This window comes from Bos indicus, chromosome 9 (genome assembly GCF_029378745.1).
Source record: "Bos indicus isolate NIAB-ARS_2022 breed Sahiwal x Tharparkar chromosome 9, NIAB-ARS_B.indTharparkar_mat_pri_1.0, whole genome shotgun sequence".
In the NCBI taxonomy this organism is placed as follows: Eukaryota; Metazoa; Chordata; class Mammalia; order Artiodactyla; family Bovidae; genus Bos; species Bos indicus.
Genome location: NC_091768.1, coordinates 23,535,479 through 23,551,076, shown reverse-complemented (window position 1 = coordinate 23,551,076; position 15,598 = coordinate 23,535,479). Strand labels below are relative to the sequence as shown.

General features: G+C 40.9%; 1 protein-coding gene across 1 annotated transcript in view; it reads left to right on the top strand.

The window, feature by feature from the left end:
- The window catches only part of ME1 (malic enzyme 1), a 219,916-nt gene that overhangs the window by 87,824 nt on the left and 116,494 nt on the right, over positions 1-15,598 (top strand). Inside the window, exon 4 of the mRNA XM_070795794.1 lies at positions 12,837-12,912. Coding sequence (XP_070651895.1) covers positions 12,837-12,912 — 76 coding nt within the window. The remainder of the gene's footprint in view (positions 1-12,836; positions 12,913-15,598) is intronic.

Genomic DNA, 15,598 nt, shown 5'->3' with positions numbered 1-15,598 from the left:
AAAGTCTACAAGCAATAAATGCTGGGGAGGGTGTGGAGAAAAGGGAACCCTCTTACACTGTTGGTGAGAATGCAAACTAGTACAGCCACTATGGAGAACAGTGTGAAGATTCCTGAGAAAACTGGAAATAGAACTGCCTTATGACCCAGCACTCCCACTGCTGGGCATACACACTGAGGAAACCAGAAGGGAAAGAGACACGTGTACCCCAATGTTCATTGCAGCACTGTTTATAATAGCCAGGACATGGAAGCAACCTTATGCACCACATAAGAAAGCTGTGGTACATATACACAATGGAGTATTACTCAGCCATTAAAAAGAATACATTTGAATCAGTTCTAATGAGGTGGATGAAACTGGAGCCTATTATACAGAGTGAAGTAAGCCAGAAAGAAAAACACCAATACAGTATACTAATGCATATATATGGCATTTAGAAACATGGTAACAATAACCCTGTGTACGAGACAGCAAAAGAGACATAGATGTATAGAACAGTCTTTTGGACTCTGTGGGAGAGGGAGAGGGTGGGATGATTTGGGAGAATGGCATTGAAACATGTATAATATCATATAAGAAACGAATCTCCAGTCCAGGTTCGATGCAGGATACAGGATGCTTTGGGGCTGGTGCACTGGGATGACCCAGAGGAATGGTATGGGGAGGGAGGTGGGAGAGGGGTTCAGGATGGGGAACACGTGTACACCCGTGGTGGATTCATGTTGACGTATGGCAAAACCAATAGAATATTGTAAAGTAATTAGTCTCCAATTAAAATAAATAAATTTAAATTAAAAAAAAATTAAGGATAATATTGAAGTCCCCTTTGGCCTTCAGCCCACTCCCATTACCCTCACCCCTTCCTCAAGGCAGTTGTTGACCTGAAATAAAATTTCTTGAAATATCCATCATATAGCATTAGATGAGATGAAAAGTAAGTTATAATGAGGTAGTTGTTGTTATTTCTAAAGTAAGCTGCAAAAAAGTGAATTCTTTATTCCTCAAATGTATGGTCCATTTTTCTGCCCAAATATTCCTGTTTTCTCACTTAGTATCTTAGAATATTAGTACACTGTATCTGCGTTTTTTCAGAGAATACTGCCAGTGCTTCATTTTGGAATTCTAAAAATCTAGTTATAATAGCTATCAAGGTACTGCCATTTGGAAGAATATTACCTATCTTAGTTGTCACTTTTGATTTCTGGAAACTACAGCCATCTCTGCTAAATAATGCTGTGCATTGATGATTGGGTCCCAGAGTGACAACAGAGCTGTTCAGCTGTGTGGATAGTCCTCTTGTATTTTCCCTGGCATCAAGCGCTGTATCATGTCTTTCATAAAATAAATATGAATCAATGCTAAATATGGAATGAGCATCTGAATTTTACTTTTTAGTATACATACTGTTTGTTTCAGGGTTGTATTGCTGTGTCACAAATTACTACAAACTTAGCTGATTAAGACAACATCCATTTATTAGCTAACAGTCCTGAAGGTCAGATTTCTGGCATGGTGTGGTTGGGTCTATGTTTAGGGTATCAGAAAGCCTAAATCGTGGGACTAATCTGCTCCCAAGGTGACTCTTGTTGGCAGAGTTCAGTTCCTTGCGATTGTAGAACTGAGGTCCCCGTTTCCATGTTGGCTGTCAGATGGAGACTGCTCTCAGCTGCTGGATGTAACTGTTATTCCTTGCCACTTGGTGTCCTCTAGATTCGCAGTAGTGCTTGGAGTCCTTCTCACTCCTTGAGCCTCTGACTTCCCCTTCTTTGAGCTGCTGGAGAAATTCTCTAAATAAATCTTAAGAGTATGGACCCACCCAGATAATCTTCCTATCTGCAGGCCAGCCGAACTTTCCAGTGTCATTCACCTAGAGTACAGTCCGTGCACAGTCCTAGGGCTGATTCAGGATGTGAACATCAGAGAGGTGGGAAATCTTGGGACCATCTGTCCCAAGATGATAGAAATCTGTCTACCACATTAATTTTCACTCCTCAGGAGGACTGAGACTAAAAATAGAGCTTTAAATATCGTCTGCAGTAAGCAAAATGAATTCACAAGATTATCACTGCAGAGCAATATCAAGTAGTTACGCAATGAAAAATGTCATGCCTGTTAGCAGTGATAGGATATTATATATAAAACAAACACCTCAAAACTCTTACTTTTGGAAGTTGATGACCAGAGGAAGTTGGAAATCTACCTTTCTCTTCTAACCTCAATTAAAAATTTTTTACTTTAATCATAAATTGCTTTTAAGTCAGAAGGCCCCTGACTTTCCGCTGGGTCCTTCCTAACCTATAGACTGTCTCATCCTAGTTTTATTTCTAAGTTAAACCAGAATGAAGCCCAGGGTGATTAAACTACTTTATTTACCTGATGTGATCTTATAATAATCTGTGATTCTTTCTCGGACGTAGTAATTCTTGGAGCTGTCAGTTGGTTCTCTCATTATTTCTGAAGTCTTTTGCCATCATTAAAACCTTTTGCCCCCAGGTTAACGCTAAGAATTCAAATGGCAGATCTGTTAGGAGCAAGTACTCCAAATCCTAGAACTGGGCATTGGCTCTGGTACTGTGCTTTTCCAGGGACTTTCCCCATAATTTGTGGTTCCTTTTGTCTGTTCCTTGGCCTTGTCATTTTCAGAAGACCCCCAAAATTATATACGTCGACCACATAGCACCTGAGTGTTCTCTGGCCCAGGTTTTTTGCTGTAATGTTTTCCCCAACATTGGGTTAGCTAGTGCCAAATCATGTCTAAACTACCTTTCCCTTTTCTCCTTTCATGCTATAGCTCCTTGTTTCCTTCTTCCTTTTTTTTTTTCTCCTATGAGCAATGCAGAATTCCTGACTTAAGAGTTTATAATCTAATAGGACAAACATATAGGAAAGTGAAAAATTATATGACAATATGATAAGTATTATGTTACAGAAAAGCAGCAAGGGCCTGTGGGATTTGAGACATTCCAGCTCAGCCCGAATGTTGGTCAGGAAATATTTCCAAGAGGAGGTAACACTTGCATGGTCTGTGATAAGCAATTAGGAGCTGGCCTAGTTGGGAAGAGGAGCTGGGGGCATTGGAGGGAGGCCTAAATGAATCCTTTAAAGATGATCCAGAGTTGGAAACGAGATCATCCTCAAGCTGAACTAGTTGAGCAAATGCCAAGAGGAAAGGATGGGACCAAAAACGGGAGATAAAGCTAACTGATCAGATATTCTGCAGAAGCTGAAGCAAATTGAGCCTTGAAAATGAGTCCAAGGACGGGAACAAAGCTGGGTCCCAAGACCTTCACCGGGCATGAAAGTGAGAAAGAAAACTGTTTCTAGCCTGAAGAGTGCCAGCATTTAAGGGCTAAAGAAGCAGAAATAGGAGATGGTGAAGGAGACCGGGAAGTGGTCCGAGAGTGACAGCGTGAGAGCAAACTGCGCTTGAAGATGGAGATACTGGGGCCTTATTCATGGATGAATAGTGAATAATGGGAGGAGGTTTCTAGGTGGAGAGCTTACAGCTGAAAGTCTCTATTTTGTCTTCCAAGTGAAAAATGATGTCTGAGTCTGATGAGAGTGTAGAGCCGTGGGGATAAGGGATGGGGAACAACGAAGTAGCCCTTGTGGTCAATCTCAGAGAAATCAATAGGAGGTCCTTGCGGGTGTCATGCTGAATTGTGAGGACCTGGCTGACGATGGGGAGGCTGTGAGGTTTTAATGGATCTAACACGCTTGGTTGAGCTCCTGTCTCAAAGAGCGCTCTGCGGCAGGGCTTGAGGGAAAGAGGAGGCAGATGGATTGATTTAGATTTGGTGGTTTTCTGCAAGGGTGTGACGGAAAGAGCAAAAAGGCTAGGGAGTTAAGAATGGTTGGCAGAACAGATAAAATCTAGCTGAGTAAAGAAGGACTTTCAATCAGCGTAGACTGCTAATTTAGAGGGAAAAAATAAAAGTAGGGACCAAAAGACAAAAGATATTAATGAAATCAAAGGGTAGTTATACCAGAAGAGGTGATATTTGGAGAAGTATGACATGGATTATTAGATCCTCATATCACAGGCTCTGCTATCATTTCCGATAGATTCAAAGAACTAGACCAGGCTTCCCTGGTAGCTCAGTGGTAAAGAGTCTGCCTGCCAGTTCAGGAGACACAGGCTCGATCCCTGGTCCGGGAGGATTCCACATGCCGTGGAGCAGCTTGTCCCATGCCTCACAAATACTGAACCTGTGCTCTAGAGCCCAAGAACCACAACTGCGAACTCAGGTGCTGCAACTACTAAAGCCCTTGTGCCCGAGAGCCCAGATTCTGCAACAAGAGAAGCTGCCATAGTGAGAAGCCCGCACACTGCAAGTAGAGAGTAGCCTCCATTTGCCGCAACTGGTGAAAAGCCCACACAGCAACAAAGACCCAGTACAGCCAAAAATAAATACATAAAGAGTAAAATTTAAAAATAATAAATAAACTGAAAAGAAAAAGAACTGGACCAAACCAAAAAGAAAAAAATTAAAATACAGGAGCATGATTGATGAGGGAAGACTTTGTATACTTAAATGTATGAAATCTGACAGAAAAATCAACTTGTTTTACTATAAATACATGAAAAACAATGACAAAAATGAAAGATAAGAAATTAAGAAACTAATTTCTGCAATTACAATAAGCAAAGGGATAAAAGAGCTTCCCTGGTGGCTCAGATGGTAAAGAATCTGCCTGCAACTCAGGAGACCTGGTTTCAATCCCTGGGTTGGGAAGATCCCCTTGAGGAAGACATAGCAACCCACTCCAGGATTCTTGTCTGGAGAATCCTGTGGACAGGGGGGCCTGGTAGGCTACAGTCCATGGAGTCACAAAGAGCCGGACACGACTGAAGCAACTGAGCATGCACACATGCACACAAAGGAATAAAAATCCTTCATCTGTAAAGATGGGATCTAGGTTGGTATTTCCCCAGCAGCTGTGGGTAATTGTAGCTTCTTTTTGCACATCCATCACCAGTTTTTTCTGCTCCTCAACAATTTGAGCAGCAGTCAGGCTGTATCCTCTCTCTGCTTCATGCTCCTCCTGTCTCTGATTAAAAGGCCTGGGGGGCCCAGCAAAGGGTTTTGGAGCCTGGGTGGGGTGGAGGGCAGCCTGGCTCAGGTGTGAGCCAAGCAGGTGGAAGGGAGGATCCAGTAAGAGAATGGTCCAGCACCAGGTGTCAGAGCCCCAGGGGGGCCATCTGTGGGGGAGGGCTGCCCACTTCAGAGACTGGCGCCTTGGCGAAGGAAATGGGGCGTGTACGCAGGGAGGGGACAGGATTGATTTCATACAAGAAGGCTGATCAAGTAAGGAAATGTATGAAGCATTATGGGAGTGTGGTTTCTTACTCTAGGAGAAGATTGTCACAAATGGGAAAACCGGGGGGAGAACACGAGGATGAATCCTGTGGTGGTGTTGGAATTGCAGGTATTAGTGTGAATTTATGGTTTGCCATGTATAGACAGATGAATGTATAGTTATAGAAATATATATATGTGTGTGTGTATCTGTATGTGTGCATGCTTGCGTGCTAGGTTGCTTTAGTCATGGCTGACTCTCTGTGACCCTGTGGACTGTAGCCCGCCATTCTTGTCCATGGGATTCTCCAGGCAAGAACACTGGAGTGGGTTGTCATACCCTCTTCCAGGAGATCTTCCCCAAGCAGGGATCGAACCTGTTTCTCTTACATATCCTGCATTGGCAGGCGGGTTCTTTGCCATTAGTGTCACCTGGGAAGGATGTAAGAAGTATGTATGTACACACACATATTCTCTAATTCTGTCTATTGAGTTGGCTTGGCAGCAGCAACACCCCAGTAACAAGGAGTACACTCAGCACTCTGATCTAAATGCTGTTCTCTGCCAGAAAAGGAATCAGAACTCCTTAGAAAAATTGCTGTTTCCAGGGCTGGGCCAGGATAAGCAAACGATGAGCTTGGAACATCCTGTCCCACAAAATCAGGAAGTGCTCAAAGGATGATGGCGATGTGTCGAAAGGACATAGAAACCAGCTTGAAGAGGCTCCCACTGGCCAATTCTGGGACATTTTAAGCATTAAATAAATAATGTTTGCAACAGATTAAACAGAACCTATTTAATGAAATGATAAACACAAGTCCACAGTGATATGAATAAATTTAAAGTTGAATGGAGGAACAGGGTTTTTTCAGTTTTGAAGAATCTTCCCATAAAATAATTGTTCATTACAAAGAGAAAAAAGATCACATTAATCAAATGATCAAAGGGAACATTGTCAGTAATGGGACAAAGCAGGAATGGCGCCACCTGAAAGGACGCAAGGAGAAGCAGCTAGAATCACTTGTGGGGTATTCTTGACCAAGATGGATAGTCTGAATGGGATCACGAGGAAACACCAGTCACATCTACATCGAGTCAAACCTACCAGTCAAACCTACCAACTTACATCATAGAACAGTTTACAAAAACACCTGTAACTTCAAAAGCATTAAGGTCATGGGAAGTCAAGGAAAGACTGAGGAAATGTTTCAGACTGAAGAGGACCAAGGAACATGACAGCTAAAAACAGTGGACTCTTTTGTTATGAAGGAGGTATAGGGAAATGTGAATGATGTCTGAAGATTTCATGATAGCAGTGTATCAATATTAATTTTCTGGTTGTAGTTATAATTATGTAGCAGAACATTTTGGAGAAGGAAATGGCAACCCACTCCAGTATTCTTGCCTAGAGAATCCTGTGGACAGAGGAGCCTGGTGGGCTGCTGTCCACGGGGTCTCACAGAGTAGGATGCGACTGAAGCGACTCAGCATGCATGCATGCATTGGAGAAGGAATTGGCAACCTACTCCAGTGTTCTTGCCTGGAGAATCCCAGGGAAGGAGGAGCTTGGCAGGCTGCCATCTGTGGGGTCGCACAGAGCTGGACACGACTGAAGTGACTTAGCAGCAGCAGCACAATATTTTTGTTTGTAATGCACTCAATTATTTGGTAATGATGAGGGATCGTGTTGGCTACTTAGCTTGCAGATACTTCAGGAAAAAACAATTTTTGTCATATATTTAGAAGACTTCTTTTAAGCATTTTCTGAAGTAGAGAATAATATTAAAATAGTTTTCATCTGCTAATCCCAAACTCCCAATCTTTCCCTCCCCCAACCCATCCCTCTTGACAACCGCAAGTCTGTTCTCTATGTCTGTGACTCTGTTTCTGTTTGGGTCATATTTTAGGTTCCACATGTAAGTGATATCGTATAGTACTTGTCTTTCTCTCTCTGACTTACTTTTGTTTAGTATGATAATCTCTGGGTCCCTCCATTGGATGGTGCAAATGGCATTATTTCATTCTTTTTTAAGGCTGAGTAATACTTCACTGTGTATGTGTGTATTGTGTGTGTGTGCTCAGTTGTGTTTGACTTTCTGCAACCCCTTGGACTATAGCCCACCAGGCTCCTCTGTCGATGGGATTTTCCAGGCAAGAATATGGGAGTGGATTGCCATTTCCTCCTCTAGGGGATCTTCCCAATCCAGGGACTGAACCCATGTCTTTCATGTCTCCTGCATTGGCAGGTGGATTTTTACCACTGCAGTACCTGGGAAGTCTGTGTGTGTGTGTGTGTGTGTGTGTGTGTGTGTGAATGGACATTTAGGTTTTTTCCATATCTTGGCTATTGTGACTAGTGCTGTTGCTGTCGTATCTTTTCAAATTATAGTTTTGTTTTGATATATGCCCAGGAGTTGAATTGCTGGACCGTGTGATATTTTTATTTTTAGCTTTCTGAGGAACCACTATACTGTTTTCCATAGTGACTGCACCAATTTATATTCCCATCAACAGTATAGGAGGGTTCCCTTTTCTCCATGCCCTCTCCCACATTTGTTATTTGTAGACTTTATAATGATGGCCATTCTGACCTGTGTGAGTTGGTACCTCATTGTAGTTTTAATTTGCATTTCTCTAATGATTAATGATGATGAGCATCTTTTCATGTGCCTATATTTTCTTGTTCCAAGCTTTCTTAACATTGTCCTCCCTTGACTTCCTGTGGCTTCAGAAACACTGGTTGTCTTAGATTTTTTTCGCAAGGACTCTTCTTAGTCATCCTAATCTTCTAGGAAAAATATAATTTATAATATTTCCTCTTTGACCGTCTCTTCTTTCTCTTCTATTCCTTTCAACTCCAGGCATATGATTCTTAACTCTGCATCTTTATCCTAGGTCTCTCTGGATAGGAAACTTCATTTTACCTGAATTAGCTGGTAAAGAATCTGCTTGCAATGCAGGAGACCCTGGTTCAATTCCTGGGTCAGGAAGATCCCCTGGAGAAGGGATAGGCTACCCACTCCAGTATAATGGGGCTCCCCTGGTGACTCAGATGATAAAGAATCTGCCTGCAATGTGGGAGACCTGCGTTCAGTCCCTGGGTTGGGAAGATCCCCTAGAGAAGGCCATGGCAACCCCCTCCAGTATTCTTGGCTGGAGAATCCCCATGGACAGAGGAGCCTGACTGGCTTCAGTTCATAGGGTTGCAAAAAGTTGGGCATGACTAAGCACAGCACAACACAGCTTTTGTGGGCATATTTTTTTTCTCATTAGCCTAGACCCGCTGGAGTAACTCAGCTTTCAGTTAGCTACTGGGGCTCACTAATGCAAATTCAAATTTTATGAAAATTACAGAGTCTAAATTTCTTCAGCTTCTGTAGGAGAGCATTATTACTGAAAACTGTAGAATGATTGCTTCCTCCTCTGGGTCAGGAGCAGTCATGAATTAATTGCCATAAGAAAATATATAAGTCTGGTTACCACAGAAAGTTGCATGTTAGAAAATGAACTCTATTTTGATATGAAATTAATTTCATTAGAGAGGTTATGTGAGACAACATGAAGTAAGAATCTTATCTGACAGATCTGTTTTAGAGTGGAATATATACAGTATCAGAGGTTATGAGAAAAGTTTGAAGTGCGTATCTGAGAAAATGATCCACATTTTTAAATTGTCTCAGTTCTAACATGAATTAGACACAATAGTATGAATATTTTAATTGGCATGGGTTAATATGCTTTGACTCAAGATTAAGTATTTTAAACAAATTGATGAATTAATAACCTACAAACTTGGACCAAGAAAATATGTTTATTGTAATCCCATTCATTTAAAAATATCATTGATAGATAATTTTCTTATCTGAACTTTTCATTTTATGAATGTATATATTTATGTATGTTGAGATTAATGTTTCATGTCCAGTTTTTATACCAGGAAGCATGAGTCTTTGCTGATACACTTTTGGATCTCTTATTACATTTCTCATCAAGGAGACATTCCAGAAGTTTTACAAATTATTCTATCAAAGTGCTAGACTTTGATGGGATATTACAGATTCTTCATTTTTTGAGCTTTCTCCAAAAGTAAGCACTTTTGCATAAATGAATCTCCTAAGTGCAAGAGATTAGAAGTGTCCAGATGGCTCTCACTGAAGTTGTGCTCATACGTTTGTACAATAAACTTGGACATTTAACTGATGCAAATTTTAATATATTCGTTGTCCTTCTCGTTTAAAACAAAGATGCTGTTTCCTGAGATCAGTGTTACTTGGAAAACCTTGGCTATCTAACAAGTTCCCAAGAAACATTATTTAATGTACATTGCCAAGAACATCTTAGATAATTCAACAGCATTGCCGTCTTTAAAAAGTCCAAATATATTTCCTATAAATGTGACATTTATTGAGACCTTGTTGGTTGCATATTTGGATATGACAGGGTTCCAAAAGAAATACATAATTTATAATGAGCATATAATCATTCTGGAGAAGGAAAATAACTTCATATGAAACAGCAAAAAATAAGCAGGAAAGGATGTAATTTAGTGCCAACTTGGTAAATTAATATTTTTGTTGAATCAGACGGTCATCAGTCATCTGCCTGTGGTACTTACTATTATAATATAATTTTGGATTACTTAAGTCAGTATAAGTCTGGATTTGCTTCATGTTTTCTGAACTTAAAAACTGTTTTTTTTTTTTTTTACTTTGGAAGGTTTATTATTTTCAGCACTTTGAAGTCAGCACATATTGTTGGACACGTACTATGTGCCAACACACTTACAGACATTGGGCTTTATAAGTATGAGCAAAACAGAGTCTCTGTACTTAAGGAACTTGCTGCTTTGTGTGTATATGTGTCCTGGAGGGTAGAGGGGCGTGGCCAGTGGCGGGGAGGAGACAGATGGCCAACATGTAAGAAAATAGGTAAGGGAACTTCAGAAACAAAAGTATTATGACAATGGTAAAAATATTCGAGTGGAGGTGCTTGGACTGCTGTTGTCGGAAAAGTCTTGTCTGAGGAATTCAAGTTTGAGTTGAGGCCTGAGTGATGAGAGGGCTTAGGCACCTAATTAGATTTACAGTTTGAAGCCCCAGGGAGTGGTCTCGGTGGAGGACAGACATCTGAAAATCTTCACTGTGGACACAACACTGAAAGCCAGGCCAGTCACAGTTGGGATATAGGGTGAGAGTTGAGAGCTGATCTTTGTCTTTATCATATGTCTGTCAGCAGTGTCTTTGGGAAAGCTATTTTTGTGGAGAAGTGAGGAGGAAAGCCTAATTAACAGTGAAAAGAGACTGGGAGGTAAGGATATGAAGGCGCTAAGAATATACACGTCTCTATGGGGTTTTGCTCTGAAGGAGACAGAGTGGAAGGACGGTGGCCTTAAACAGTGGTTAAGATTGTGTGTTTGTTGTGTGTGCTTCTCTGCATTTGAGTCGGATTTAACGATACTACAGCAAAACTTATAAGTTATTGTTGCCAAAATCTTGACCCCCCTGTCCACCGGTGCTGAATGAAAATGCTGAAACAGAGTTTGGAGGAAATAGAAAAATGGCTTTATCTTTTCTTGGCAAAGTGGAATGCACAGCAGACTAGCACCTCAAGTACTGTGCTCCCCATTCCTGAGAATAGAGAGAGGTTATATCCCGGGGCTTGTAGTCTGTGGGTAGGTGATAAGGCTCAAAGCAATGAAGATCTTGTATTTTGTTTTTCCTTTTGCGAGGTTTCAAAATGGCCACAGCTGAAATCATGCAGCTCAGCAACTGGGTCTGGCGTCCCTGAAGTTATCAGCCCGTGACCTTCTTTCTGAAATGCTATCAGAATGGTACAACAGAGTGAAAGGGGAGAAGAATGCCAGGTGCAGAGTGTAATCTATATGGAGTCAGAGAGTAATTATTAATAGCTTTGTGAAGGACAAGTCTAGCTACAAGTGTTTGTTAGTAGTAACAGCTAAAGAATAACCAAGATTGTTTAACTCTTGCAGGCCTGTTTGACTGGTATGTGCCAAAGACTGTTCACTCATTTATGTTTTTGTGGCAATATTAAGACATCTGCACATTTTTTACTTTAATTTTTAAAGTTCCTTGTTAAGCTTTCATAGGAATTGGGAGGCCATAGGAGAGCACTGTTAAAGACTGAGAGTTAAAACTGAGCGTGAAGAACAGAGTTACAAACAACGGAGACCACAAAGCAAAGAATCAAGTGAAACTGAGCTCTGGCAGCAGGAGTTTGCAGCAAAGGGTTTATTGCAGGAAGCCAAACAAAGGAACGAGGATAGGCTTGGTCTTTGAGTTGGGTGTTTTTAAAGGGGAAGAACAGAGGCTGGGGTCATCATCTTACATTTAACTACATTCCTTAGTCATGGTTTCGAGTGTCAGGATGCTTCTGGTTTGGATTCTCTGGCCAGGTGGTCTGTGGCTTGGGGGTCTGTTAGCTCATCTTGCCTTAGAGAAACAGTCCAAGGTTGTGTGTTAATAATGTTTATCTATAATATCAATGATGTTATTTTTAATACATCAGCGATGATATCAACAACAGCAATTTTAGTGCCTTAACAATGTTAACAACAGTAATTTTAGCATCTGACTCGAATTGATTGAGGATTGAGGGGACAAGAAAGAATAAAGTTTTGGATAGAGGGATTAATCATAAACTCGGTTTGGGGGAGCCTCAGTATGAGGGTTTCACAGGTAATTTTCACATTAAAGGACTGCTCAGCGTGTGTTTGTCACTTCAGCCCACTCCTATAGGTGGTCCTGTCTTCACATTGTGAATATGTAATAATGGAATATGCAGTGAAAATGCCTGTGTACATATGCTTCATGCTGTTTTTCAAAGTGCTTTTACATGTATTATCTTATTTAATGAAGACTATAAATTAATCTATGGGAGAAATGATAATGCTATTTAAACTATGTATAAAAATTGGGAATGCTAAATTAAAAATACTTAAGAATATGTGTTATAAGGATTAACCTGCCTTTATTGTAGATGTCAATATATTATTTAATATGATAACTAATAATATTGCAAGTAATGCTGCTACTGCTGCTAAGTCGCTTCAGTCGTGTCCGACTCTGTGCGACCCCATAGACGGCAGCCCACCAGGCCCCGCAGTCCCTGGGATTCTCCAGGCAAGAACACTGGAGTGGGTCGCCATTTCCTCTTCCAACGCTTGAAAGTGAAAAGTGAAAGCGAAGTCACTCAGTCGTGTCCGACTCTTAGCGACCCCATGGACTGCAGCCTACCAGGCTCCTCCGTCCATGGGATTTTCCAGGCAAGAGTACTGGAGTGGGGTGCCACTGCAAGTAATAACCTTACTTATAAGATTCCTGTCCCTTATTTGTTTAAGGAAATAATTTTGGTAAACATTATTGATAAAGATGGAAATATGTTTAATGGCTTTGATAAAAATTATAGGTAAAAGTGGAGATACAGTAAATGGATTTTAAAATAAAAAAAAAATGTTCCTGAGAGTTTGACAAGTCTGAAGTAAATTAAAATTACTCTCTTGTTCTTTCCTGTCAGAGGTCTCTTTATTAGTATCCATGATCGAGGACATATTTCTTCTGTTCTTAATGCATGGCCAGAAGATGTCATCAAGGTAAGTTAGTTACCACTTTTTTTCCATTGTGGTACATTTGTTCTTTTTCCTGTCCCATAACATACTGACCCTTTTCACAATACTAGGTAGCGGTAGCATTCTCTAGCTTTTCAACTTATATCCGATTGATTTTTGCATAGTGGATTAATTTTATCCTGATACCATTTAGATTCTAAGTTTCCCCTTTATTTCTGTCAGGTTTTTTTTAGTATTTATTTATTTATTGTAAAGTGATGGTAAGTGTTGAAAAAATGTTGAAGTAGTATCTGAATTTCTTTAAGCAAATTCCTATTTCTTCTGTAATTATTCATCTACTTAGAAGAATCAATGTGGGCAAAAAAACATCTGTTAATTCGTTTCCTTTATCATGGTAACCTCAAGTATCTCATGGGACTTCCTCTGGGAGGGAGGAAGCTAATGAAAACAGAATAATGTTGTATCTGACATTTGGTAGCTTTCTAAGTGAGACACTTTACTTGGATTAACTCATGTATTTAGTATCATGGTAATTCCATGAGGAAAGGAAGGCCCAGGTGGATTACACAGTAGTATGTGGTGGTGGTGGGAACTGAATGATGGTGTCTCAAGGTGCCTCCTCCAAAACAGCCTAACATATTGACCCTTTGTAATGAGACGTGGAAGATTTGACAAAGATCAGCTTTATGGAATATGCAGAATAATTTTCACCCTCCTCTTCAATGTATTTACTTTTAAGGCAGTTCTTTAAGAGCTGTGTAAGATTGTCAGGAAAAATATCAATAACCTCAGATATGCAGATGACACCACCCTTACGGCAGAAAGTGAAGAGGAACTAAAAAGCCTCTTGATGAAAGTGAAAGAGGAGAGTTAAAAAAGTTGGCTTAAAGCTCAATATTCAGAAAACGAAGATCATGGCATCTGGTCCCATTACTTCATGGCAAATAGATAGGGAAACAGTGGAACAGTGTCCGACTTGATTTTTCTGGGCTCCAAAATCACCACAGATGGTGACTGCAGCCATGAAATTAAAAGACAGTTACTCCTTGGAAGGAAAGTTATGACCAACCTAGATAGCGTATTAAAAAGGAGAGACATTACTTTGCCAACAAAGGTCCATCTAGTCAAGGCTATGGTTTTTCTAGTGGTCATGTATGGATGTAAGAGTTGGACTGTGAAGAAAGCTGAGTGCCGAAAAATTGATGCTTTTGAGCTTTGGTGTTGGAGAAGACTCTTGAGAGTCCCTTGGACTGCAATGAGATACAACCAGTCCATTCTAAAGGAGATCAGCCCTGGGTGTTCTTTGGAAGGAATGATGCTAAAGCTGAAACTCCAGTACTTTGGCCACCTCATGTGAAGAGTTGACTCATTGGAAAAGACTCTGATGCTCCGAGGGATCGAGGGCGGGAGGAGAAGGGGACGACAGAGGATGAGATGGCTGGATGGCATCACTGACTCAATGGACATGAGTTTGAGTGAACTCCGGAAGTTGGTGATGGACAGGGAGGCCTGGCGTGCTGCGATTCATGGGGTTGCAAAGAGTTGGACGTGACTGAGTGACTGAACTGAACTGAACTGAATATAGGTGAATAGAAAACTAAATGGAAAGATCACAAAAATTTTTGTTTACGCATTATTGTGTGGTAGAAAAAGCAAACACTCAGGTCTTGGTTCTTTGACATTAACCAGATAAATCACCTGAGGCAAATTATTTCAGTTCTCTGATCGTCAGAGGGATAGAAGAGGGACAGAAAATAAGAGGGATAGACTGAATATACTCCAAATCCCCCCTTACTTCCAAAATGCTCTGATTCTGTACATTAGTCCTTATGATAATAATAGTATTAATACCTACAGTTTTTTTGAGAATTTGTAATGTATCGGGTACTGTGATAAGTTCTTGTATATCATGATTTCATTGTATTGAATCATCAGTTCAGTTCAGTCTCTTGGTCATGTCTGACTCTTTGCAACCCCATGGACTGCAGCATGCCAGGCCTCCCTGTCCATCACCAACTCCCAGAGTTTACTCAAACCCATGTCCATTGTGTCGGTGATGCCATCCAACCATCTCATCCTCTGTCATCCCCTTCTTCTCCCACCTTGAATCTTTCCTAACATCAGGGGCTTTTCAAATGAGTCAGTTCTTCCATCAGGTGGCCAAAGTATTGGAGTTTTAGCTTTAACATCAGTCCTTCCAGTGAACACCCAGGACTGATCTCCTTTAGGATGGACTGGTTGGATCTCCTTGCAGTCCAAGGGACTCTCAAGAGTCTTCTCCAACACCACAGTTCAAAACCATCAATTCTTTGGCACTCAGCTTTCTTTACAGTCCAACTCTCACATCCATACATGACCACTGGAAAAACCATAGCCTTGACTAGATGGACCTTTGTTGGCAAAGTAATGTCTCTGCTTTTTAATATGCTGTCTAGGTTGGTCATAACTTTCCTTCCAAGGAGTAAGCATCTTAATTTCATGGCCTTCCATCACCAGTCACATCCACAACTGGGTGGTGGTTTTGCTTTGGCTCCATCTCTTCCTTGTTTCTGGAGTTATTTCTCCACTGATCTCCAGTAGCATATTGGGCACCTACCGACCTGGGGAGTTCATCTTTCAGTGTTCTGTATTCTTGCCTTTCATACTGTTCATGGGTTTCTCAAGTAAGAATACTGAAGTGGTTTGCCATTCCCGTCTTCAGTATTGAATC